This window comes from Clytia hemisphaerica, unplaced genomic scaffold (assembly GCF_902728285.1).
Source record: "Clytia hemisphaerica strain Z4C2 unplaced genomic scaffold, Clytia hemisphaerica genome assembly, whole genome shotgun sequence".
Taxonomy (NCBI): Eukaryota; Metazoa; Cnidaria; class Hydrozoa; order Leptothecata; family Clytiidae; genus Clytia; species Clytia hemisphaerica.
This window is the reverse complement of record NW_027104274.1, coordinates 654,117-680,922: the sequence shown is the minus strand read 5'-3', so window position 1 is coordinate 680,922 and position 26,806 is coordinate 654,117. Positions and strand designations below refer to the sequence as shown.

Here is a 26,806-nt window from a genome sequence, read left to right as displayed (position 1 = left end):
CTAAAAATGGTGTTTGGGGGCTGAGAAAACTTCATGATTTGTTGCGGACATAACTTTTTGTTGCGGACATAACTAATTTTTGGAGAACTACTTTTTTTTCACCGTCTCCCAACAAATAGCCTTTGGGACTTCAAATTTGTATAAAATGACCCCAAATATGACCCTTGATATAGAAAATGATTCAGCTGAGTAAGAATAACTCCTTTGAAAATTTAAAGGATAAAATAATGTGCGGACATAACTCAAAATTGTGAACGGAAGTATACCCTGTTCACTTCAAAATGGAATATTTTTCAATGAAGGACAACTGGTTTTATGTTACTTGGTTTGGTTCTCTAATGGATGGGAAGGGTTAAAAATCAAATAACTATAGATATTAACACTTTCACTTCTCTAGAAATCAATTGGTGCGGACATAACTTTGTGAACGGAAAAAGTTATGTCCGCAACTTTTTGCATTTATTCTGGGAAAAACTTCATTTTGAAAATCTTTTTTGTAGATTTTGTTTTTCATATCCCTTGGCTGTAATAAAAAGAAAAATTAAGTATGATCAGACATGATTGGCCTAGATTATTAAATAATGAACTTAGACAATTTGCTAAAAACCTCATTTTCCGTTCACATTTTGATGTAAAAAGCTGTCCTGAAAAAAATTGTGTACTTTGTAAAGTGAAAAAATGACTGTTTAAAGCTTGCCAGTATCAAGACTGATAAAAAACATCAGCTGGTATCATTATTGCATGCACCTAGATTTTTCACTGGAGCCTTAAAGTTGAAAAGTTGACAAAACCGAAAATGGGTGACATTAGCAGACTTATGCTCATAAGTACTCAATATTTGTCCCTCGAATTTTCACTGATTCACTTTTTTTGATGTCATCAGCTGCCTGTCTATGAGTAGGCTTTTAAAAAGGTCGCGCTATCGGTGAAAGTTATCGTGACGTGTTATGACAGAAAGTATGATCGATAAACTTTGTGGAGTTATTAAAATTTGTTGTCAAAGAGATTTAATAGCCAGTTTTTTAAGAATGGGGCAGTTTGGGGCAGTTCCCCAAGATTGAACAGAAAATGAGCCCCCTACAACAATGAAATCTTGGTTTTTAGGAAGTTTCATGGGGAAGTACAAACTTTCATCAAGTTCTTTACCTCCTGATCTACCATTTAAGGATCAATTCTGTCAAAATGTGCTTATAAACTCTCAAATCTTGAAAGGTGAACTTTATAAAACAATTTTGCTATCAACCTATTTGCTCTTAAATGCAGTTAAATGAGCCCAAAGTTCAAATTATCAAAAGTGAATGAAAGGTTTAGGAATATTTTGTACTTTTGAACATTTTGACAGACTTGATCCTTAAATGGTAGATCAGGAGGTAGAGATCTTGATGAAAGTTTGTACTATCCCCATGAAACTTGGGGGCTCATTTTCTGTGCAATCTTGAGCAAAAATTGTTGTTTTGAGCAGCATTGTCAAGATTGTTAGAATTTTACAGTTTAAGACGGACTTTGAGCTAACCCTAATCTTTAAAAGAAAGAAAAATGTTCCAACTCCTGATAAATTCTTGCACTATAGGATGCTTTCACAAAATCAAGAATCAAGTATCAATGAGTACTCATTTTGGGCAAAGATTTCAGCCAAAAATGTACTTTTAAGTCAATTTTATAAAATTAAGGGGGTCATGGGAGTTAGAAGCTGCCTTTGAGTGGAATTTCAGCCTCTATAAGCTTTCAAAGAGTACCATAATATTTGATTTTTCTAGAAACCTTTCTGGAATGTGATGAGGAATCATGATTTTCAGATCAAATTTATTTTCTAACTGACAATTACTGGCTGCAATAGAATGACCTCAGCTCTAGTCAAAAAAATTGAACAAAAAGCTATTTTGGCCCAAAAAACTTTTTTCACCTAGTTTCATTGTTTTTGTATAAAAGATTCACCATACCCCTTATATCATAACAAATTCAGTGACCTAGATAACTTTTAAGTTTGCCAATGGGCCAAAATATCCCAAATTTTAGTCATTTTTCAAGCGATGTTAAGAAAATTTTATTCAAGATAAAAAATTAATGGTAGGATATCACATAGGTTTCTCTTTTGATCCTAAGAGACCTATCATCCTTGTTGTTGCAAATACATCCTGTAGATGACGGATGTTGTTTTTCTGAAAGCTTGATTTCCTAGTGTGACTAACTGACTTAGTCATTTTTGTAAGAAAGATTTTTCAAAAGGTAAGTGCCCTCAGTCTGAGAAATCCTCTGGTGTAAGGGCACAAAAAATTACACGTTATAATCTTGCACTGTGTGTAATTTGCATCCTTAGATAGCCATGTAATTACACATTTAAAAATCTTGGAAGTCAATAAGAATAAAGAATTTCCCAGACTGCCCCCAATTAGCTACACATTTCTTATAAGGAACACATTTATAAGGGACTTGAGGCTGAAAATGGTATCAAGATAAGGAACTGGTTAGGCTGAAAAAAAAAAGAAAACAAGTCAAGAAGCTCTCCAAACTGGTGGTGAAAAGGAGAATTTTAGGTGATGGACACTACACTCCATCACTACTTTGCTTAAAAACAATCATAGAATGGACCCCCTCTGAGCTTAGGGAGGGGGGGTCTAAATCATTTTGCTTGGTTTAAGGCTGAATTTATTTTTAATGCTGGGGCTAGGTTTTTTGGGGGCGGAATTTTTACTAATTGAATTGGGAGCTGAGCTTCATGATTAAGTTTTCAATATATTTGAAAAATCAGTTTTATCAAACTTCTAATTTATTATACCTTATACCCATAAAACTTAGCATATTTCATCTTTATTCCCAGCTTATTTAATCAAGATCTGCATCACTTTGATTTTAGCAATGTTTGCTTATGGAGATGAAGGTGAAGGTTCATTTTGTTTTTAAAACTAACAAGCAAAATTTTCTTTTCAAGTTTTCGCTTCAGGTGGCAGGGCTACATTCTTAAAATTTTGCTGGTGCCTATTTTCGTTAGCTTGAAAATTACTGGGGGCTGGAACCGTTTGCATTCTATGGACAATTTTTTAATAGTTGAATAAAATTATAAAAATCAAGAGCATCAAAAGAATGACAAGAAAATTCTTAGTTTACATTCATTTTTACTAATTAGGCATCATTATGTTACTGTTTTAATGATGCGATGGAGTTTATAAAAGTCCTATTTTATATCCTGTAAACACTTCTTAAATTCTTTCCTGATTAAGGGAGACTCTGTCTAGTTTAGGAAATGGACCTTTTCCTAAGGTTGAATAATTAAAAAGCAAAGCAATGTAAGAATAAATTTAGTATTTTTTTTACGTTCCCTAATTCTGCTGTATTAGCCTCCTTTTGAAAATTTTCCATCCAGGACATTTTTATTCAACCCCCCCCCCCCCCCGGCTATTAGGTACCCGAGAGTACACATTTATAATAACTATATGCGTTATTGATTTAATGTTGGGAGTCTTTAAATTTTTGACATTGTGATTTCAAAGGTCATTCTAACCTAGAAGGGGTCCATGATATTTTCAAAAAAACTTTCAAGGGGTTTTATGGTTTACTTTATACCTTTAGAAAGACAAAGATCACAGAATTTAATTGTTAACTCAACTGCAGTGGTCACGGAAAAAATTAGTATATAAATCAGGTTTGAAATGAAGGATTTCCTCAATCTCTTTTGAATTTCATTGTAATATTCAAAATGTGTCAAAGTCAGAGGTTTGCTCAGATTTGCTTCTCACTTCTTCCAAGTAGCTAGGTTTATAAGTTAAATTTTTTATTTTACTGTATTTTTACGAAATTGAGATTTTAAAATCATTGAAGTCATAAGTTTAATCAGGTTATAAGTTTTTATCAAATTTAAAGTTGTGTCTTATTAAAAAGGTTTAATAAAAAAGTATAACCAACAGTTCCAAAATACAGTCATAAAATTCTAACCTATATATACTATGTAATGTTCAATATAAAGTTATTCTAGTGGGCCTTCCTTGAAAATGATTTTATTTTTCATTTTACTTTCTTCCTGTTGAGATTAGATTAATATTGAACCAAAACAAAAAAGTAATTTTGCAATTTAAAATGGATTTTCCATTGGAAGATGTCCAAGGAGGATCATCGGAAGAAGATACAGAATCTTTGGAAAACAAATCAAGTACATCATGTGATGAGAATGAAGTTATGGATTACTACCATCATCATAGAAGATCCAGTTCCATTATTCCTCTTAAATTAAACCAAACTAACATGGCCTTGAAGCCATACTTTCTTCATAAATCAGAAAAGTATCCAACCTCGATGCTGACCATGCTTGACAGTTTGCGTAAGAATAATGAGCTATGTGATGTTTTGATTTGTGTTGGATCGAAAGAGTTTAGATGTCACAAAGTTGTTCTATCTGCTTGTTGCCCATATTTCAGAGCAATGTTTACCAGAGAAATGGCAGAAAGCAGGAAAAATGAGGTGACGATTAAAGATGTTGATGAAAAAGCAATGGAACAGTTAATTGATTTTGCATACACATCCATCATCAAAATTGATGAGAATAACGTACAGACAATTCTTCCAGCAGCTTGCTTACTTCAATTGAAAGAAATTCAAGACGCTTGTTGTGAGTTTTTGAAAAAACAATTAGATCCTTCAAATTGTTTAGGAATAAAATCATTTGCAGATACACATGCTTGTACAGAACTTTTGCATATTGCTGATTTATTCACATTACATAATTTCCAAGATGTAAAAGACAGTGAAGAATTTATGCTTCTTCTGTTAGATCAACTTTGTGATATCATCGCAAGTGATGAACTAAATGTTATTTCTGAAGAAGAGGTATTTTTATCGGTAATGAAATGGGTACGATTTAATATAAGTGACAGACGTTCAAGCCTGAAACAGGTTCTTAAACATGTTCGATTACCATTATTAAATGCAAGATTTCTGGTTGGTGTTGTAAGTGCTGATTTGTTAATAAAAAGTGATGAGAATTGCAGAGAACTTGTTGATGAAGCTAAGAACTACTTGCTTTTACCAGAAGAACGACTTCTGAAGCAGGGTTCCAGGTTTAAAGCTAGACAACCCACTAAAAGAGGTGAAGTTTTGTTTGCAGTTGGTGGTTGGTGTACTGGGGATGCAATTAACAGTGTTGAAAGGTAATTTTATTTCATAATAATTTCCTTTTGTCAGTTGTATTCATTTTTTCATTTATTCTTTATTCCCAAGGGCCTTGATAAATAAAAGGAGTTCAGGATTGGGTTTTTCATTACTTTGAAGTCTTGCCTTGACACACCTACATGCGTGTTGCTTCTAAAATTGTGTTCATATACTCAAACCTATTATGTCTACATTAGATCGATTATGAAGCATAATTATATTAGTTTCCTGTTTATATTCATGATATGCACCACTGCAATGTCTTCTGACATTACATCACGGAACCAATAGCTCATTGGTTGTAAGTGACGTAAAATCAGTCAAAACGTCACTTTCAACCAATCAGCTATTGGGTGGAATGGAAGACATTGCAATGGTGCATATCATGAATATCTTAAATCGCAGACTAGTGCAATGATTAACCAATTAATCTTTTTTAACCCTCTGAAGGTATGAACCACAGAAAAATGAATGGCAAATGGTTTGCAGTATGAACAAACGTAGATGTGGCGTTGGTGTATCAGTTCTAGATGAATTACTTTATGCTGTTGGAGGACATGATGGTTCAAGCTATCTCAACTCTGTTGAAAGATATGACCCCAAAACAAACCAGTGGAGCTCTGACGTTTCCCCAACAAGCACTTGTCGTACAAGTGTAGGCGTTGCTGTTCTTGATGGGTAAGATGCTCAATTTATTTTTTATGATATTTTACATGTATGTATTATTTTAAAAATATTTGACCTTCTGCATTCCTTTTAATTGAGAAATTCCTTTAATCAAATTTAGAATTGGAAACATATCTATCAAGCATAATAATAGGGTGGGGCGTCAAATGTCAAAGTCAGAAAATTCAAGATGTAGTGTTTTTTTATGAAAATTTAACCTATTGTGAGGCATTCTGCGCAATTCTTAAGGTCAAAAGTTCAAAATTGGCCGAACCCCCCTGGGGGTACTGATTCGCACTACAGGCAATAATTGGAAAAAATGGCATTTTCTGGCCGTTTCAGGCCTGTAAATATGTCAAAACTATTGCAAATCTTATTTTTTTCACTTGCTGTACTAAATTTTATGAAGAAACAACAAAATAATCATATTGGTTTGAAAATTGTACCCATTGGAGCCCTAAACGAGCCGTTTTAAGCCAAATTTGGGTAGCAAAATGCTTTTTAAGGCCAATTTTGCAAGCTCATAAACTTTAAACTAATTGATTCACATATCTGAAATTTTCAGAGATGGAAGTCTTCAATAAAGTCTTTAAGCAAAATGAATTTCAAGTTTTTCACTTTTTTCAATAAATCATAATGGCGTCTTCAAAAATCGCTTTTTAGCAAAAAAAAATCATATTTCTCAAAAAATAGCATTTTTTAAGGCAAGCTTCTACAAACTGAGTTTAAATGCTGACTGAAATTTTTTTTGTAGTGATAGTATACTGGAGATACTCCAGGGAAATCAAAATCATTTGCGTCTGGGATGGGTCTATGTCCGCCATTATGGAAATAAAATTCCTGCTAAGAGCCATTTTTCAGGCAAAAACCCAAATTTGGACTGAAAAAATCTCTAAAATGTCAATAGACATGGGTCCAAATTTTTTTGCAGTGATAGTATTCTGGAAATACTGCAGGAAAATCAAAGTCATCTGGGCTTGGGATTTGGGTATATCCACCATTTTGAAATTGAAATTCCTGCTAAAACGCAATATTTCAATCAAAAATCCAAATTTTGACTCGAAAAATCTTAAAAATGGCAATAGACATGAACCTAAAATCTTTTTGCAGTGATAGTCTTCTGGAAGTACTCCAGGAAAATCAAAATCATTTGGGTTTAGGATTTGGGTATATCCGCCATTATCGAATTGAAATCTGTGCTAAAACTGGCTAAATTGCAACATTTAAAGCAAAAATCCCATATTGACTTAAAAACTGCTCTAATATGGCAATAGACATGAACCTAAAATCTTTTTGCAGTGATAGTATTCTGTAAATACTCTAGGGGTAAAAACTATTCAGGTATAAGATGCTTCTGGACTGAAGCCAGTTTTAAAATGTATATAATATTTCAAGCTAAAATTCATCTTTTTTTGACGGAACAAGTCTTGAAAATGGAAATGTAAGTGGGCTATAAAAGAATTGTTGAGTGAAATGGGATTTTTTAAATAATTTATTTCAACTAGTATTTCTAAATTAAAGGATTGTAAATTCACACTCTTTGCTTAATATAATATACAAAATATTTAGTCAATTATGATGTATTTTAACAGAGATTTCATTTCCATAAGGGTGGATGTAAACAAATCTCAGACTGAAATGATTTTGTTTTTCCAGGAATATTCACAGAATACTATCACTTCATAAAAATTTGGGTCCATGTCTATTGTCATTTTAGAGCAGTTTTTATTCAAAAACGGGGTTTTTGCTTGAAACGTTGTATTTTAGCCAGTTTTAACACATATTTCAATTCCATAATGGCGGATATACCCAAATCCTAAACCCAAACGATTTTGATTTCCCTGGAGTATTTCCAGAAGACTATCACTGCAAAAAGATTTTAGGTTCATGTCTATTGCCATTTTTAAGATTTTTTGAGTCAAAAATTGGATTTTTGATTGAAATATTGCGTTTTAACAGGAATTTCTATTCCAAAATGGTGGATATACCCAAATCCCAAGCCCAGATGACTTTGATTTTCCTGTAGTATTTCCAGAATACTATCACTGCAAGAAAGTTTGGACCCATGTCTATTGACATTTTAGAGATTTTTTCAGTCCAAATTTGGGTTTTTGCCTGAAAAATGGCTCTTAGCAGGAATTTAATTTCCATAATGGCAGACGTAGACACATCCCAGACCCAAATGATTTTGATTTCCCTGGAGTATCTCCAGTATACTATCACTGCAAAAAAAAAATCAGTCAGCATTTAAACTCAGTTTGTAGAAGCTTGCCTTAAAAAATGCTATTTTTTGAGAAATATGACTTTTTTTTGCTAAAAAGCGATTTTTGAAGACGCCATTATGATTTTTTGAAAAAAGTGAAAAACTTGAAATTCATTTTGCTTAAAGACTTTATTGAAGACTTCCATCTCTGAAAATTTCAGACATGTGAATCAATCAGTTTAAAGTTTATGAGCTTGCAAAATTGGCCTTAAAAAGCATTTTGCTACCCAAATTTGGCTTAAAACGGCTCGTATAGGGCTCCAATGGGCACAATTTTCAAACCAATATGATTATTTTGTCGTTTCTTCATAAAATTTAGTACAGCAAGTGAAAAAAATAAGATTTGCAATAGTTTTGACATATTTACAGGCCTGAAACGGCCAGAAAATGCCATTTTTTCCAATTTTTGCCTGTAGTGCGAATCAGTACCCCCAGGGGGGTTCGGCCAATTTTGAACTTTTGACCTTAAAAATTGCGCAGAATGCCTCACAATAGGTTAAATTTTCATAAAAAAACACTACATCTTGAATTTTCTGACTTTGCCCCAAAAATGACTGTTGACGCCCTACCCTAATAATAATTCTTATTTTATAAAGCTTAATTTCATTTCTTGATAGTTATTTGTATGCAGTTGGTGGGCAAGATGGTGTATCTTGTTTGAATATTGTTGAACGCTACGATTCCAAAGCTAATTCTTGGTCACGTGTCACTCCAATGAGCTGTAGGCGTCTAGGTATGTTTTGATGTGTAGAATTGGTGTAGTTTTTATCGATTTCCAATCAGTAAAAATTATAATTGTTATTGATGTTATAAGGGTATTTAAATATTTTGAATATTTTCAAATTTTTGAATTTTTAGATATATTGAGGTATGTTAGCTATCATCCTTTTAGCTTTTCATTCACTGTTCGATAGTTTTCAATTCAGAGAACTATTCTTCTTTTTGATTTTCAGGGGTTGCGGTGTCAGTATTGGATGGATATCTATATGCGATTGGTGGATCAGACGGAACATCGCCTTTAGCTTCAGTTGAAAGGTTTGATCCAGCAACTAGTACCTGGACATCAGCCAAACAAATGGGAACCAAACGTAAACATTTAGGTGCTGCTGTTTACCAAGGATGTATATATGCTGGTAAGAACAATCTTGAAAGTATGATCTTAAGATGCACCTGTCTTGTAACACTATTCGTTATTTCTAATACAAAATAAAGACTGTTTTCTAAGCTAATGTGTTGCTTCTTTCTAACTTAAAATCAGTATTATATACTAGGTGGTGAATCCCTTAACTTTGTGTGCAACATGGGCTGTCCAAAGTACTCATTAACCATGTCTGTTTGTTATTATTTTTTATGATTTTAATTTTTTCCATTTATTCTAGTTGGTGGTAGAGATGATGCTACAGAGTTGAGCAGTGCTGAGAAATATGACGCAAAAAGTAACACTTGGATTCCAGTTGTGGCGCTGAACTCGAGAAGAAGTGGTGTTGGTTTATCAGTAGTTAATGGACAATTAATTGCAGTGGGTGGTTTTGATGGTACAACCTATTTGAAATCCATCGAAATTTACGACCCTACTGGGAAACAGTGGAAATTGCAATGTGGTATGAATTACAGGAGGCTTGGAGGAGGTGTTGGAGTTGTGACGCTGCACCAATCTGAAGGTTATACGTGGGGTTATTTTCAAGCAGGTTGTATACAGTAAATGCATCACATCCAACAGCATTTTCGGAGTTAGAAAATTTATTGTTACATTAAGAATTGCTTTTGTATTTAATTTTTCAGTTCAGAAAGCTCGACGACTTCATAAAAGAAAAACCAATTTTAGGATCTTAGAATTCCAAAAAGTGTGATTTCTGTACTGAAGTTTCAAATTAATAAAGTTGGTATAAAACTGATACCTTGTCCTTTCTACTAATATTGTTTTGAAACATTCTCGAATTTATTAACGTTATCAATTTTTTCTTTAGTTGTGCTAATGATTTTTTTAAAAAATGTTCTGCGATCTAAGTGAATAAAAATAGCTTTGGTTAATAATGTTGTCTATTATCTTTTTCAAACCGTATACCATCCTTGATCTTTTTTTATTTACACATATTTTTTTCTATCCATTTATTTGCTATAATTTTAGACTTTAAAATGAGAATTGTATTATAGCTTGTAGTAGTAAAATGATTATTGCAATTTGTAAATTTTTATAATATTGGACAATTTATTTGAGACATTGAAAGGAATATTATTTTGTTACTTTCATGGCCTTACTCACACACATTATATCTTTCCCACTATTAAAACTTTGCTGGCATTCTAATTTTGGGTATCTATTTTATCATCCAAGCTTTTCATTGACAATGATCATAGCGTCAGCCCCCCCCTGCTGGTTGGGTTACACCCTAAATTTTTTCCCAAAAAAGGAGGGGGCTGGAAGTAAACCACTTTTTTGGGGGTCCTATGTACTTGGAGGGAGCTAAAATCTCATCACTTAACGTAGGGGCTAAAATAATTCAGCTTAATAGTTGGCGTCAATTACTCAAATTGAAGCTCATGAATCTGAAAAATATTTTATCTTAAAATTAGAACTGAACTCAATTTACATTGGAAAAAACTTTTTTACTGGATCAATATTTTGAAAGTGTCTAGGGTCAAAAGTCCTGGAGGCTAACATAACACTCATAAATCTTTGGGTGGACTTAAACTCAGGGGGGACCTAATTTTTGCCTGGAACCTAAACCCAGGCTGACGTTATGATGATATTTATTAAATACTATTTATACATGTTATAACTTTCTTTTCAGTGAGAACAAAAATAATTTTCACCCAAAAAAAATGAACGGTTTGAGAAAAACAAAGACAGGTATTTAAGCTATGTAAATGTTTTTTAATTTCATAATATGCGATCGGAACCTCAAATAATCACTGATTGTTCTTTATCAAAATCTTTTTTGATGGACATGAAAAGAGAGCCATCAAGAACCATTTTTGTTATGATCTTTGTTATGACTCAACTGTGGTTTTAACCCACAACCTCGCTCGTCTCACGAAGGAGCACCAGTTGTATCTAATTGTTATTTATCCATCGAAACTACTCCAATCGTTTGATTCTATTTTTTCAGGCAATCAAGTTCATTCCCGCTCCCTTGGATTGGCAGACAGTGGTATGGAATGTTTTCTTAGTGAGAATTTCAAACTGCATCCGTCATTCATTCATATTACCTTTAGTGACTGTTCCTTAAATTATTTCAACCCAGAGCAATTCATGGATGACAAAGCTAGTTGGACCAGGTTCTCTTGAAAACTACACATGATTCTCAATAATTCGAACTTATTCAGATATTTGAAAAAATATTGCAAAAGTAATTATTAAAGTGCTCTAACTATCTTATCTTATTTTTAAAATGATAATATGATTGCAAACATTTTCCTAGGATATGCAATCATCATAGATGTTCGATCATCAAACGGATTATCAATAGAAACCATTGTAAAATCACTCGAAGAATTTTTAACAATGGTCAACCTATTGGCAGGACCACCCAAAATATCAATGCTTGGCATCTATTGCATTGGTGATATCGACCTCAAAGTTTGATTTATTCTCACTTTTATTTTTTGTAAAACTGATTTTTGAACTTTTTGTTACTATAAAGGAGAGTTTCGAGAAGTATGGCGAATAATGTGGATTTTATAGAAAGGATCATTTATTGGCAAAAGCAGTATCTCCTTTCTTCATTGTAGTTTCTAGATGAGAAATGAGCAGGAAATGAGCCAAAAAAGAAATGTGTTACCTTTTACCTTTCAGTGTATAATTCCTTTAACCCACACCAACAATGGAATGCAAAGTTTGATCTTGGCTTTACCTGGAATCCTACAATTTACAAAATACCAGAGCAATATCAACTCTAAAGGTTTTTTTATTGGTAAGTCATGACATAAACAAGAGGTATTTTTCATGACCTTTACAAATCAGAATATAAATTTTAAGCTTTCGTATGTAAACAAGTTGTGTTGTGTTGTTCCAATCGGAAGGTAATGAAAGTTACCCTTAACTTATATAAGTAACCCAATTGAGAATATCATATTGAACAAAAATACTGGCGAAATATTTAAAATTATAGATTCCGTTTTTGTCCCCGCTGAAAATAATTAAATTAACAAATTCTCACTGCAAAATATTTTGTCATTTTTTCATCCTCACTGAATTATATGACTTCAAAACAATGGAATTCATGTCTCCATCCATAAAAAAAACGGGATTATCAATCCCCGTCGAGTTTTTAGTCCGTTATTTTTACCAAAACTAAAAAACTGGTCTGTGAGACTACACAGTTCACGATCAATACAAAGTGAGATTTCTTTCTATCTGATTTCGTACTGACTGTACAGTATTGCGAAATAGTTTATGGGATCGATTAGTACACACTTTATATAAAGGTCAGTGATTGTACATTACCTTTATTCTAGAAAACTTGGAAATGGTTTTTGCAGAGATCAACAAACAGTTCCAACAGAAGCATGAATACAACAATAACAAGGTATATATATGAGAAAATTTTGCCGATTGGATTTGGTTTTTAGAAAAAGTAATGATTTGATGAATAACTTGTTAAATGAGATGCGTTTCAGTTTTCTTAGAATTTTGTGAAATGCAAGGCATAGTTAAATCAACTGTGCTTCTAAAAAATTAAAGGATTATTTCAAGTTCCCGTAAAGGAGGATCCCTCTTAATATACTCTCTATGATTCGAATCTCTCTGTAATTCGAACAAATAAGATTCCCCGTTCTGTATTAATTCTTTTAGAATGTCAAAGCAGCAAAACAGTTGAACATCTGCTTACTGACAGCACAAGGAATAACGACAAGCATTGAACGCCACATTGCAAGAATCATCAAAGAAACAAATCTTGAAATAATTAAGGTACAATATTGCGCGTTATACGTGATTCAAACAGATTCAAAGGAGAAAAGTCATTGTTACCCGTTTTTAGATCATTTTTAGCTAAAAGTCTTGGATTTAGTTTAAAGAGCCTGTAAATTTTATAACTACGATATCTTAAAAAAGTTAAGACTGTCTTCTTAAGAATTTAAACCAGAGTATACATAGCCGAATAGATAGTACGTTGTCGTTTTTTCATGAATAGAAAGTTCAAGTGGCTAGAATGAATACAACACTACACCCAGGTTCAGATGAGTTACAAAGCAGTGATGAAATGACATGTAAGAGTAAAAGTTGAATAATTTTCATTCAGTAATTTATCATTGGTTACAAGGAGTGTTTAGGGTTGTGATTTGACAGGCATTTCGAAAATAAACACTTAAAAAGTCTTACGGAGGGACTAAAATGTCGAAAATTTTTAGAACTTATTACCCTGAAGGGATTCAGTTCCTTATTTTTGTTTTTTTTGTAACCTTTTGTCACAATTCTGACGGTGTCCATTCTGTATAATTGCTCCCCCTGAGAAAATATTCAAAAGGTTATACTCGAATCGTTTCAGGTTCAAATAACAGTGAGTTGGATGGAATATTATGTGGCTACGTTGAAACGCGTTATCTGGAAAATGGTACAACCCTCTTTTTTTCTATATCTACCTTCAGTTATTACGGTAAATTCCCGAACAGATATCAGAAATGTTCCTACCAAGCTATGGACGGAGGAGTTAGTTCTCTATATTTAAATTCTTTCTAAGTAAAAATACTTTAAAATTTGATACACTACTTAAAAGTCAATCATTTAAAATGTTTTCAAAATTTTGTAAATGGTTACAATATGTACCGGGTGCACCAAAAAAGTATACAGGTATGTCGAGATATTGTGAGCTTCAGGATTTTATTTTTTTTCATTCTTTTTTTATCGTATAGAGGATGCTCTAACTTGAATTTTGAGCTATCATACTTTAGGTTTGAAAAAATAGTTCGAAAATTATTTTTTTTTAACTGACTTTTTTTTAATGTCGAAATTTCAAAAGATACCAAAAAATGCAACTTTGTTCATCAAAACTCGTTACAGAATTTAAAAATATAGTAAAACAAGCTATATCCATGTGGGATAATATTTTTGGAAAACCGGAAAAAAAGTTTTGGAAATCTCCAGGACAGGCAGGTTTTGATGTTATGTGTGTGCTATGTGAGAAAACTTTTAGATCAGCATTCCTCGACTAGTTGCTCAAAGAACTTGGGTCTGCATTGAGTTTGCTCGTGTTGGAAATGTTCATGACGTGCAAATAAGATGAAGAAACTGTTAGCAAAATATAGATAAGAAAAGAAGAATTAAAAAAACAATAAAATTGTGTTTTTTGTTATTTTGTCTTATTTATAGCAATGTCAAATTTAATGTATGATCAGGTATGATAGCTCAAAATTCAAGTTAGAGCATCCTCTATACAATAAAAAAAGAATGAACAAAAAAAATAAATCCTGAAGCTCACAGTATCTCGACAAACCTGTATACTTTTTTTGGTGCACCCGGTACAACAGATGATTCATAACACTCATAGTTATTTTCTAGAAAAACAATTTAACTTTAGATAAAGTGAATTTGGAGCAGTATTTTCGTTCTTGGTTAAAAGATAGTTCTGGATCTGATGAAGTACATCTAACAATCACCTTTAACGGTTTGTTCTTCTAGTTTTATCTCCGAAAAGTATACAATTAATAAATCAAGTATGATTAACCCTTTGTAACAATAACCGGTCCATTTTAAGATATATGTAAAACTATGATGCTTTTAGTAGTATCATGATCGGATTTTATCTGGAAATAAATTTGCTCTTTTAGGAATTAGGTGTAAACACATGATAACCAGTCAGTAGAACCAAATACTAATTTTTAACGTTCTTTCTTTGTTATTAGATTTTTCTCTGAGGTGTGATTTGGTTGACACTATTATCGACCCAACACAAATCCCTAATGCAAGGAACTTTGTAAGTTTTGTTATTCCCTGGAAAGTTCATATCAGTATAAGCTTATTGGAAGTTATCAAATTGGTTGATCATCCTGGATGATTACAACAAAAATTGTAAACACAGAAGCGTCTTGAATGAATTTTGATTTTATAAAAATATAAGAAATATAATGAAATCGCTTCTGTGTTTACAATTTCTATTGGAAGTAGTAAGCTCCATAATCCGATGAAGCAACATTTAACAAACTATTTTAACTAGGTTTACATTTTCACTTGGTTTTACGTTTTAGTCTTTAGAGACGAACATCAATTTCCATCTGACATGCAGTAAAAGTCGTCAAAAACCAATCATTGCTGTGTTTAACTTACAACCCAAGAACTTTGTGGACATCGGTGGTGTTTGTGAATCAGTCTTGTATGGCATCCCACGCATCATGAAACCGACCAGTTGCTGGAAAATGGACTGGGACGAGCTAGAAAACAACCAATCACAGTTCAATGCGTTAAATGCGTACATGAAAGACAAGGTATATTCAAATAAAACTTTGGAGGAGTTCTATATATTGATCTTTTACCTTTATGTATAACAAGTCAAGCGGTCACATTCAGTAGCGTGGTGGGTCGAGTAAAATTCGCGCAAATTGGGGAGGCAATTTTAGAAGATTTTGGTTTTTGGCGCCCCCTATGAAAAGTAAATATCTTTTTAAAACTGCCAAATCTAAGGTGTAAAAGAGCAAAGGGGCGCTAAAATTAGTAAACAGAGGGGTCTATTTGCCCCCTTTTTAATTCGCCTCCCCCCCCTCCCCAAGATAATCGGCCGGTGGGGGCACTGCCCCCCTGCCACTACGCTACTGGCCACATTCATAGAAATCTAATCCATTGTTGTGGCAGTCCACGAACCTATGCAAAATATTTTTTGATTAGTCTATGTCATACCCTTTTTCTCATCCTCCAACGAAAAGGTTTCTATTAGGAATATACGAAGGAAAATTTGAGTAAATCACTTGGGTGGAATAAGTATATACATTTCACACCTTTGGACATGAATGATATTTCCCACTCAGGGAATTTCTTGCATGTTCCAAGGTGCAAAATGTTCTTCTCCCACCCATTGATTTTCTCATTTTTTCTGTGATAGAGAATGTAAAGCCTGCAAATCAGACTACTGTAACTATGGCAGTGCTTTTTAGTTGCCCAGTTTTACGAATATTTTCTGATATTTTGCACCCATGCTAGGAATGGTAGTTAGTTTCTTAAATCTTTAAGAATGTAGATCTCCACAGAACATTTCACAAAGAAAATTTATGCAAATTTTATGCATTTTCAAATTAGGCTGATACTTTCCAAATGTTTATTTTATTTAAATACTCTAGTCTTTGGCCTTGGTTCTCGAATCCAAGGAGATCGGACCAATTCATTCGAATTTCTTGGTGTTACCATCAACAAATGGAACGATGTTGATCAAATCTATAGCTGTCAGGGATATCATGTTATCGCACGCATCTGCTAATGCTACTAATGATCAAAGTCTTGATGGTGATGTCAAAGAAAAAGTCTGGAGCGACATGAATAAGGTGAGCCATCGTGGTTCGTCATCAATCACAATCAGGATAAAACTTTGTCAGAAGATGTCAATCCAAATTTTCATGAAAAATATTTTAAAAAGTTATTAATCTTAAGCATCCCGAGGTATGCGAAAGTATGATTTAAAATTAATTTGTTTCTAGTTTATATGTTTCTATTACCGATGTATCAAGATCATTTTTCTCAATATTTTATCTTTCAGATTCCAGTGATGAGTGACTACAACCCTTTCAATTATGTCAGCAACCTGTTCGAAACAGCATTGAACACAGCAACCAATTCAGCAGGTAGCAACAGGAAGAAAATAACAAACCAAACAGCAAGGAATATGGAACCGCCACCTAAGAAACCCAATGTTTCTTACTCAAATTTTGATAAACCTACAGCACGCGTAAGTCATTTTTGTGTGAATTACTTGTTTTTTTCTCGCAGCTTTCGTACAAGCTCTCCATTTTCGACTCGAAGTCAGTAGATTTTTCCCAAGAAATCTAGCCTGAGAAAAGTCGAAGAGTCGAGGTTTCTGTTCGAGATAGTAAGTAAGTCTGCGACCGCAGTCGGAGGCGACCCGAAGGCTCCTCTTTCGATAGCTATCTACCCGAAGGTAGGGGAGGGCGCCACTCTTTCTCCCTGGATTTCTCCACTTACCCTTGATCCTTCTCTTAGTTGCTGAGCATCAAGCAGAGAGGCATCAAGTACCATTTTGGGAATCTTTGGTATGATCCGGCTGGGGGTTGAACCCACAACCTTGCGAACCGTAGCCGGATGCTCTACCACTGTACTACGGTCGCTCGAGATAGAATAAGTTCGAGATAGAATAAGTTGAAGTACAGGATGACGGAGGGCCAAAGTTGAAAACTGTTTTGATTTGACCCATCATCATTTGTGTCGCTTTTAAATATGGAAAATAAGACTTTCATTTTGTTATAAAAGTATTTGAAGAGATGATTTGGTTTTAGACTGTGGAATTCTTTAATAAAGTTGCAAATTTATCATCATCTTATCTCATTCTCTACAGACCATGCCTCAACCAGCATCTGTTCGTCAAATCAAGCCGTTCTCGCCATGGCATGCCGCTCCCTGTGTCAACAATGACGATATCGGTCACGTGACAACCAATGACGTCATTCCTCCATACACATCGGCATTTTCATCAGCATCTAACCAAGGGAAAAAGAGAAAACCTCGTTTCGAACCACCTCGAGGTTACAAGCAAACAAAACATTAAGAAAACCAGGGTCTCTCAGTGAATTGCAAAATGGTGACGGTGTATTTTTTGGAAATTGGACCCTGTTAAAAAGCTGTATGATGTAGTGGTACATATATCAATACAGGGTATCCGGAAACATGAACATCGAGTTCGAACATGATTCTGAGTAGAAGGTGTTGCGTGTGTTTAACAAAATGTAAGAAAATATATACCAACACAATAATTGTTTTTACAGAAGTCATTATGATTAAAAAAAATTAACTTTCACAATTGATATGACACACAGAGAGAAACTTTGATGAACATTACAAATTTAGTGAAACACACACAAGAAACCTCGCAAGAAACTTTCTTTTTATAGAAGTGGTATGACTCGATACTTTTTTTCGGACACCCTGTATATAGGACTAGATAGTGGATCACAAGCTTACTGACAGGTCTTTTCATGAATTATTTTGAGTGAGACAACTGCCTCGTTTTAAATCCCTCGAGCATTCCAATATCACTTTTACGAGTAAAATTGTTATGAACTCCTCTGGGAATCAATTACCATGGCAAATAGTTTGAAAACGAGGTAAAGTGTCGCTCGTGACGTGATTTATGAAAAAGTATATTTAAGTTATTCAATTCGTGGCTGTGGAGCTTTTCACTTTTCGAGACTCTTTAATTCAAACCCTTCTGTATTTAGTCACCTGGGCTAGTTGCATCAACAAATAATACCTTCCATAATTCAAATCTTCCCTATTCGAAGAAGATTGTTTTTTTCCTTGAGGATCGAATTAGAGAGAGCCGACTGTTATAGCATTCTCAGGAGAGTACTAAATTTACTATACAACGGTCATTTGTTATGTTATCTATATACGTTTTAAAATATTGACTTGTTTACATAGAGTTTGTATTTGTAGATAATTCGTTTTTCCATTTTTTAAATTTTTTTCTTTTTTGATAATATTCCACTCCGGGTTATCTTTTTAACGAGCACAAAACCGCTAACTGATTCTAACAAATTCTATCTTAAGTTATCGAGGTTTGAAAAAACACTGCCAGCTATTTTGAAATTGACTTTAAGAACATCCAATCCAAAGGTAGTCCAGGAGCTGGAACTCAACTACTTTTTGCCTTTACTAATTCTGATGGGGGAAAAAGTAGAGCAGCGCCATCATTCAAATCAGAAAGCGAAGATAGTATACGGCAGATTTTCTGACTAATCCAAAGGCTGAAGGCTTCCAAAATTTTGGATGTTTTTATTCAAAAAATGTGTAGTCATCCAATCGAGACTTTATAGTCTCTTACCTTTTAATTCTTTAACTTCAACAAGGCATATTATTATCATAATATCCGGTCAACATTCCCATTCGAAATGGCCCTGATCGGATCTAGCTTATTCGATAATCATAGCGCCACAGAAATTTTAACCGGTTGGCTGTAAAAGTTGAAAAGATATGGATAGGCCATACTGTACTTGGGCTCTTCGGAAATATTATTTGTGTCAATAAATTTTATTCAACTAAACCCTCTAATATTGCAATCTTCAAACTTTAAAAAGCTAGTTCCAGGGTTTTTTCCCTGTCATCAGTGGAACAAGTCTTTCCTTACCCGTACCAATAATCCGTCGTGCCGTGAAAACCGGTACCAAATGACATGACGTCACAAAACGACGGCATATTTGCTACTATTCTAGACTGGAAGTAAAAATCAGACCACTCAGCTATAAATTTTCCGCACTCAGCCTAAATTTATTTACTTTCAGTAGCCCAAAATGGCGTCATGAAATGGCAATTTTCTGAAATTTCATTGAGTCTTTATGTAAGTGTTTATTTTATTTTACGTGGTAGTTGTTTTGTTCATTTTTTTCCCTAATTCATGGGTTGATTCAATTTATACTTCATTTGGTATAGGAGTTTGTCTAAGTAAAAAAAAAGTGACACTGCAGCGCAAAAAAATGCATGATGGAAACACATTTATTATGCTTTTTATGTTATATGGGACATAATAGGATATGTATTATGCAGTTTGAAAGTTTCTTCAGCGTCAGCTGATTTGTTTCTTTCAATTTTTAAGAGACATGTTTTACTCAAAGTTGTAAGATATGACACAAACAAAGAATTGTAATCTTTTAGATATGTTAGTAGAGATTTGTGAAGTGTTTTGATTTCAGTCATGATTTATTTTTCTTTCTATTCATTTATTTTATCATGTCTTTCACTTAGTAACCAATTCATCACTAAAGTTTTCAAAGGAAAACTGATGGACAATGTGCAAACTAAGAAGGTTGGATCAATATTACAAACTGTCAGTAAAATATGGGATTTTTTTTTGTTTTTTTTGGAATTATTAATTTAAGTGCAGAAGAGGCTGTCGGGAATCAATTTTTTTCAATCTTTACAGAAGTTTCCTTAATTTGACTGTCTTGGACTATTAGATGTGATGTTTCAGGCACGTGTTCTGGTGTCAATTCCAGCCCAAGCCATTTTTGTGTGCCTCTCTTGAGACTTTTTTCTGGTATGCGTGATTGAAGTTATACCTTAACAACATAACAATACAATTCTGACAAGTTTACACAACACATACAAGTAATCCCTGAGAGAAAAGTTTATATTGAAGTCTGCAACAAAAACGAAAGTGGTCTCTTCTACTGATTGCTTCCCAACGCTCCTTTGCGCAGATGTTTATCAAATTTCCACCAATGACATTGCCGCATTTCACACGGCCCTTCTTTTTGGCACCCATGGCCTCTCAGTGCCTTCCACGACGGGTGGCTGTAAAATCTCACCCTTCATATATTTGTTTCAAGCCGTGATCCTAAGGCTCGGTTTTTTATCATCTTCAATTACCTCTTTGTACCTCTTTTTAGCTTCTGCTTGAACAGCTCATCCAACTTGTTGAGTCCGGTGCTTCGACATTTCCTTGAGGCTGTTGGAGTCAGCTTGCCTAAGGTTAAAATAGTGGACAAGCAGAGGTTCATCCGGAACAGTTGTGAGGAAGGTGTCTAAGTGTTTTTTGAATACTTCTTTGGGGCAGTTTGTCAAATCTCTTATTGGTATGGGAAGGGTGTTGAATAATTGAGGCCCTTCTTGGGAAAGACTTCCCCTCCAGATATTTTTGTGTTTGATATTGACAGTTTTTATATTGCAAATTCTCCCCAATCTCTGATTTATATGGCAGGAAATGCCTCCTTTACTTTCGTCATAATAAAAATTCAGGACGTTGCCTTCATGACGTTCCAGGTATAAGTTATTTGATACCGCTCTCTCCGTCTTTCAAGGCTGTACAGTTTTAATGATTTGAGTTTTTCCCAATAATTAAGATGTCTGAGGGATGGAATTCCATGTAAAAATGATTTCTGAACTTCTTCCAGTTGCTGGACAAGAGAACAGTAGTCCAAATGAGGGATGGCTAGTGCTTTCCATAAAGTTAACATGGTTTAAATTTTCCTTGATTTGAATGTGCAGTATATCCATGCACTTATATTTTTTACTTTTTTGATTTGTTCTTGGATATGTTTCTCATAAGTCAACTGAGTGTCTAGGGTGATTCCAAGGTCTTTAACTTGGTCTTTTTTTTCAATCAACGTTGCTGTGTCAGAAAAATAGCGAGAACTTTGCTTCAGAGCGTCGTTTTTCCTGTAGGCAAGGTGCTCAAATTTAAGACCATTCAGCTGCATGTTGTTGTCTTCTGTCCACTTATAGACAGTGTCTAGATCATTTTGTAGATGATAAACATCCTCCAGTTTGGATATTTCTTTCATCAAACGAGTGTCGTCAGCAAACGATGCCAAAATAGAATGAAGGATGTTGTTATCGATATCTTGAATCATGATCAGGAACAATAGCGGTCCCAGCACAGATCCTTGCGGCACACCTGAAATAACATCTGTTTCTGAGGACAAGGTTGAGTTTACTGAAACTCTCTGTGTTCGATGAGTCAAAAAGGATCTGATCCATTCAAGGAGTTTACCGTTTATGCCATTTTTCTGAAGCTTGTGTAACAAAATGGTATGGTCTACTCTATCAAAAGCTTTACTGAAGTCTAAATAGATAACGTCAATGTTGTTTCCATTCTCTAGGTAATGGATCAGTCTTTCGATGTGTTGAAGCAATTGACTGAGACATGAGCGGCCTTTCCTAAAGCCATGTTGATTATTGTTATACAGATTTTTTCTTCTAGATGAACCTGTATCTTGGCTCGTACAATCTTTTCAAAGACCTTTGAAACGTGGGATGTGAGGGCAACGGGTCTACAGTTTTCAGCAAGTCCTTGATTCCCTTTCTTGTAAACTGGGGATATGTCCAGTTTTTATTTAGAAGTTTTGGAGTGATTTCTTTGTTAAGTATGTTTCTCCAGATGATTGAAAGTGGTAGAGCAATGTTATCTTTAGTTTTTAGCAGAAGAATAGCTGGAAAACCATTAGGTCCAGCTGCTGATGTTGGTGACAGTGTACCAATTTCATTGACAAATTCCTTGATAGTCAGATTGATATCTTCAAGTGTTGGTATTTGTGACTCAAGCGGATGAAGGTCATAGTTTTGAAGAGGTTGGGTGAAGACAGACTTTTATTGGTTTTGTAGGATATTGGCCATCAAAAGGGGATCACTAGTCAATTTGTTAGTGTCTGGATTGATTAAGGGTCCAACTTTTGGTTTAGATTTCGAGAAGCGATTAGCGTACGAGTAAAAGAATTTTGGGTTGGATTTGATTTTAGAGGTTGCTTGAGCTTCTTTCTGTTCCCTCTCTTGAGCAAAAAGGAGTTTTGAAGTAGCACCTCAATTTCAACAAGTTTTTCTGTAGTTTTTTAAGATTTTGAAATCTTTTTTTTTTTAAGATTTTGAAATCTTTTTCTCAGGTTCTTTCTTTTTCGCATTAAAATCCGCCTGTCTCTTGGCTTGCGTTTCTTCTTGGATGAAAATATTTTTGGAGGTACATTATTTGAAGATATGATGAATATGCATTGTTTGATAAAAGCATCATATTGGGCGTCAGGGTCTGAATCAAGTGGGTTCAAAATTTTGTGCCAGTCAGTGTCTTTGAAATTTTCATTGATGATAGCCCAATTAATTTGATCATAATAGAAGTTAAAACTATCAAAAGCACTGATTAAATTTTTATTATTGTTATTACTATAGTTGTTTTCAGTCATAGAAAAGTTCAGATGGCTTGTAACATCAATACTAAAGTGATCTGAGAGAGCAGTTGGTGTGCATAGGTAGTTGAAGATGCTATCAGAGCTATTAGTCAGTAAGAAGTTTAATATATTGCCATTAGAATGAGTAGGTTTATGGATCATCTGGTTCAAGTTTAAAATTGAAGTAAAATTGTTTAAAACCATCTAGAAGTTGTTTGTTGCAACTAATTGATGGTATGTAAGAGTCATTTTTTATGGTGTGGGGTATATTGAAATCACCACATAGATAAATATCAGGGGTATTTCCTTCGATTGATTCGATGATGTCCTACATTGATTAGATAAGGTCCAGAATGTTTGTTGGCTGTCTACATAGCTTCAGCCCCCTTTACTTTTGCTAAGAAATATTTTGGCCTTTAAAGAGCCTGGGGGCTAAAATTACCAAAATATTTGGGGGGACCTAGATTGTTGGGGGGGGGCTAGATGATCTGACTGAGACTCTGGGGGCTGTTCAGCTAATTTCAAAAGATCTCTTATTATACTATTAAACCAAATATAAAAGCAAAAGATTTGTAAACATAAATATTAATACAAGTAAAATTGAGTTTTCATTTATCAGTACTGTACTGGCATATATATTTTTTATTGACTTCTCTACGGGGGCAGGAGAACAATGTTTTTGTTTTTTTCCCCAAGTGTTAGGGGACCTAGCACAAGGCAATTTTTTGGGGGGACCTTACTTTGTTGGGGGGGAGCTAGAAACCTTGACTGAAGCTATGTGTCTATAAATGACACCAAGAATAAGGTTAAGGTTTTTTGAATGAAGTAGTAGAGCTTCATTGACACCATCTGAAAATTCAAGTATTGGCTCAAACATTGGAGATACGTCACTTCAAAGATAAAATGTGACACCTCCGCTATGTCTTCCATATTTGGATTTGATGTGATTTCTATCCTTATGAAAAAGCTCATATCCCTTAATTTCAAGCTCTTCTTTCTTGTGCCAAGATGATAGCCATGTCTTGGTTAGGCCCATAAAAATGTGGTTTTCAGAATGAAGAATTGATGCTACTAGTAGAGGAACTGATGATTGAGTGGTCTGGGGACATAAACCCTGAATATTCATAAAAGAAAAAGTATTCATTGATGTGGTATCCTTTGTTTGTTGTGGTGAAAATTGCGTTGGTTGAGTGGATAGCCCTGAAAACGGGGGTGAAATTGGTGTGGGTATTTCTGATGTACAGTTTGAAAAGGTTGCTGAATATTTCGTACATTCAGATCGGTAGTGATCATTGATATTATTTCTGTCCGAAAATTGTCTAAGATTTTCAGAAAATCCAATGATTGTTGTGTGTTTGAATGGTTTTTTAGTACTGGGTCCCTTTATTAGTCCCCTTGACATGAGTCAAAGTGCTAATTTGTGTAAGAAATGATCGATGAAGAACACATACATGGATGAAACATGTTGCATTTTGTGCCAGCATTACAGCCTTTTGGGGATTTATTACCTTGTCTCAGTAACTTGGTACAGATTTTTGGATGCTTGAATCGGCAATCTTTGCTTGTGATGCCATACTTACATTTTCTTTTCTTATAAAAGTTACAAACTTGAGTTTCATCAGAGACTTTGTCCTTGGTTGTAGTATTATCTGAAGATAAGGTTGTAGTATTATCCCAAGATAAGGTTGCGTCGTTTTATAAATCGCGTTGAAATTTAGATTTTAGGAAATTAGTCCTACCCAGGTATATTCCATCAACAATCTTATTCGAGGTCTGTCGATAATAATATCTGGGGTGATTGGAATGTGAGGGAGTGTCCTTCTTAGAGTGGGTTGGGTTCCATTTAAGAAAGATTCAGTGGCTTCAACAGCTTCAGTGATCTGCGTAGGTGAATTCGTTATTTGAGCTTGTTGTACTTCATCTGTTTCATTTTTGTGAGTAAAATTTATGTTTTCGTCTTGACATGCCGGGCATAGATAACAAAATCCAGAGATTTTAAAGATGTGATTACATAATTTCTCATGTTCATTCAAAAGATTCATGCTTATCAGAAGTTTAAGATAGCATGGCCAGTGCAATTCCTGACCACACGCACCACAGCAGCTAATGAGTGGTTTGTCATTGAATTTGCATGAATATGATTCTTGACAAATCTGGCATACATCTTGGAAAAAATTTTTTGATCTTCAAACATAATAGGTGAATTGCATCATCCTTGTTAAGGTTGTTAGATGGCAATGATGATGAAGAGGTTGTGAGATAGTTAAGAGTTTCAATCATTGGAGATTTGCGACAAGATTTAAGTGCTTTGATGTTGTCCAAAGACAACATCAAAGCACTTAAATTGGAAGTTCAGGGTTGTACATCCGTAAGCAATTTTTGATAACGTCAGTAGGAGCATTTTCCACAAGACCAGCAAGAGCTCTCTTCCAGGTTTCAATCACATTTTCTGAAACATCATTACTTGGTGCATCGCCCGAACATTGATTCAGTGACATGATGATGTACAAATCAGAGATTGAGAAAACTTAACTTGAGACGCTCGAATGTATTAAAAATTGGTATTCAAGCGGATCGTAAAGGAAGACAACAGGATAATAGATAACTAATCAGCTGCACATGGGAACCCAAATTCACTGTCATGCGCAGCTGCTCCTCTCAGGATTTAGCAAAATGCCTGGGTGACCAGTCACAGGACCCTTGAGATATATGGTAATGACTGAAACGTTGGCTTGATAGGGAAGTAATGAAATAATTTTATACCTCAATAGTCCAGGGCTAACCTGGTGTGTAAAAGCTTGTTGTGGTGGTCTTCAGTCTTTGATAGCTAGAACAAGATTGATTTGTGTCATCCGGTAGTGAGAAGATGTTAATATCACCAGAGTTGACCAAACAAAAATTACAGCCACTAAATAAATATTACTCAGTGGGTAGGGCTACATTAAAGGAAAATGCTCTCCGGGCATATTCTTTCTTTCTGGTATTTTTCTATTTTTACCTTATTCACTTATGCTCAACTAAATAGAGTTTAGAATAGTGTTTCTTTTAGTTGTCAATTTTCTGAAGAAAGCAGGAATTTGATGCTGCTCGTTTCATCTACTCAAACTGGTCCTGGAAATCCAGCCCCACAACTATGATCAACGATCTTGGCTGGGAATCCCTTGAATTTTGTTGTAAGAAAAACAATCTACTCATGCTCCACAAAATCGTTAATGAAAAAATTGCCCTACCAAATGACTTCTTGCCCAAACGAGCAAGAACAAATAACAAATTCCAACAAGTGCGTGGCAGAGTCTTGGCGTATTCTAACTCTTTTGTCCCTACCACCATTGACTGGTGGAACGAACTTCCGAATAAAGTGACCGTGATGATAACTTGACAGCATTTTCAGATGAATTTCTAAAACATACTTAAATCTCGTTTATCCTAATTATGTATTTTTACAGCTATACCTATAGCCTTTCCACGAATCCTTAATTTCAAAAATCCTTAAGTCTTTCCACCTTATCCTAGAACAATCTTTTTGTGTGTCATTAATTTATTCATTCCTGCTTAGCATCTCGTACTAATCTTTTGCATCCTTGCATCATTTCTGAGGTTTGCTAGATAATCCTACTATTTAGTATATTGATAAAAAATTTTACTTAGCATATTAATTCATTTTTCAACTTATTAATTTCATTATTAATTACCATTACCATTACCATTTATTTTCCCTTAATCTAATAAAAATTGTAGATAATGACAATAATATTTATTTCAAATTTTAAATTTTATATGTGGCAATTATGGGCTCGCGCCTTATGCCACTTAATGAATAGATAGAGCGAGAGTTAGATTGTCAACAAAGTGCCATAACAAAATCATTGAATAAAAGAAGAACCTTAAAATCTTAAATATTTTCATTTTGAAGAATTGGGCAAAAAAGTG

General features: G+C 34.3%; 2 protein-coding genes across 2 annotated transcripts; both read left to right on the top strand.

The window, feature by feature from the left end:
- Positions 1 to 4,003: 4,003 nt before the first annotated feature.
- On the top strand, positions 4,004 to 9,965 carry LOC136816761 (kelch-like protein 20). Its single transcript, XM_067073077.1, has 5 exons — positions 4,004 to 5,138; positions 5,590 to 5,817; positions 8,686 to 8,801; positions 9,022 to 9,201; positions 9,448 to 9,965. The coding sequence occupies exons 1-5, from the start codon at positions 4,072 to 4,074 to the stop codon at positions 9,768 to 9,770; spliced, it is 1,914 nt and encodes a 637-aa protein (XP_066929178.1). The 5' UTR covers positions 4,004 to 4,071; the 3' UTR covers positions 9,771 to 9,965.
- A 1,530-nt stretch (positions 9,966 to 11,495) lies between these two features.
- On the top strand, positions 11,496 to 17,881 carry LOC136816799 (meiosis 1 arrest protein-like). The gene is made up of 10 exons (XM_067073125.1): positions 11,496 to 11,648; positions 11,865 to 11,982; positions 12,527 to 12,597; positions 12,864 to 12,980; positions 13,558 to 13,623; positions 14,872 to 14,982; positions 15,254 to 15,490; positions 16,337 to 16,537; positions 16,750 to 16,938; positions 17,563 to 17,881. Exons 1-10 carry the CDS (start codon positions 11,574 to 11,576, stop codon positions 17,770 to 17,772), a joined length of 1,395 nt encoding a protein of 464 aa, XP_066929226.1. The 5' UTR covers positions 11,496 to 11,573; the 3' UTR covers positions 17,773 to 17,881.
- The last annotated feature ends 8,925 nt before the right edge of the window (positions 17,882 to 26,806 follow it).

Coding starts and splice junctions, on each gene's coding strand:
- LOC136816799 (XM_067073125.1), top strand. CDS start 11,574: ATGGTCAACCTATTGGCAGGACCACCCAAAATATCAATGCTTGGCATC. Junction 12,598..12,863: donor ATGAATACAACAATAACAAG/GTATATATATGA, acceptor TAATTCTTTTAG/AATGTCAAAGCAGCAAAACA. Junction 15,491..16,336: donor ATGCGTACATGAAAGACAAG/GTATATTCAAAT, acceptor TAAATACTCTAG/TCTTTGGCCTTGGTTCTCGA.
- LOC136816761 (XM_067073077.1), top strand. CDS start 4,072: ATGGATTTTCCATTGGAAGATGTCCAAGGAGGATCATCGGAAGAAGAT. Junction 5,139..5,589: donor GCAATTAACAGTGTTGAAAG/GTAATTTTATTT, acceptor AACCCTCTGAAG/GTATGAACCACAGAAAAATG. Junction 5,818..8,685: donor GGCGTTGCTGTTCTTGATGG/GTAAGATGCTCA, acceptor ATTTCTTGATAG/TTATTTGTATGCAGTTGGTG.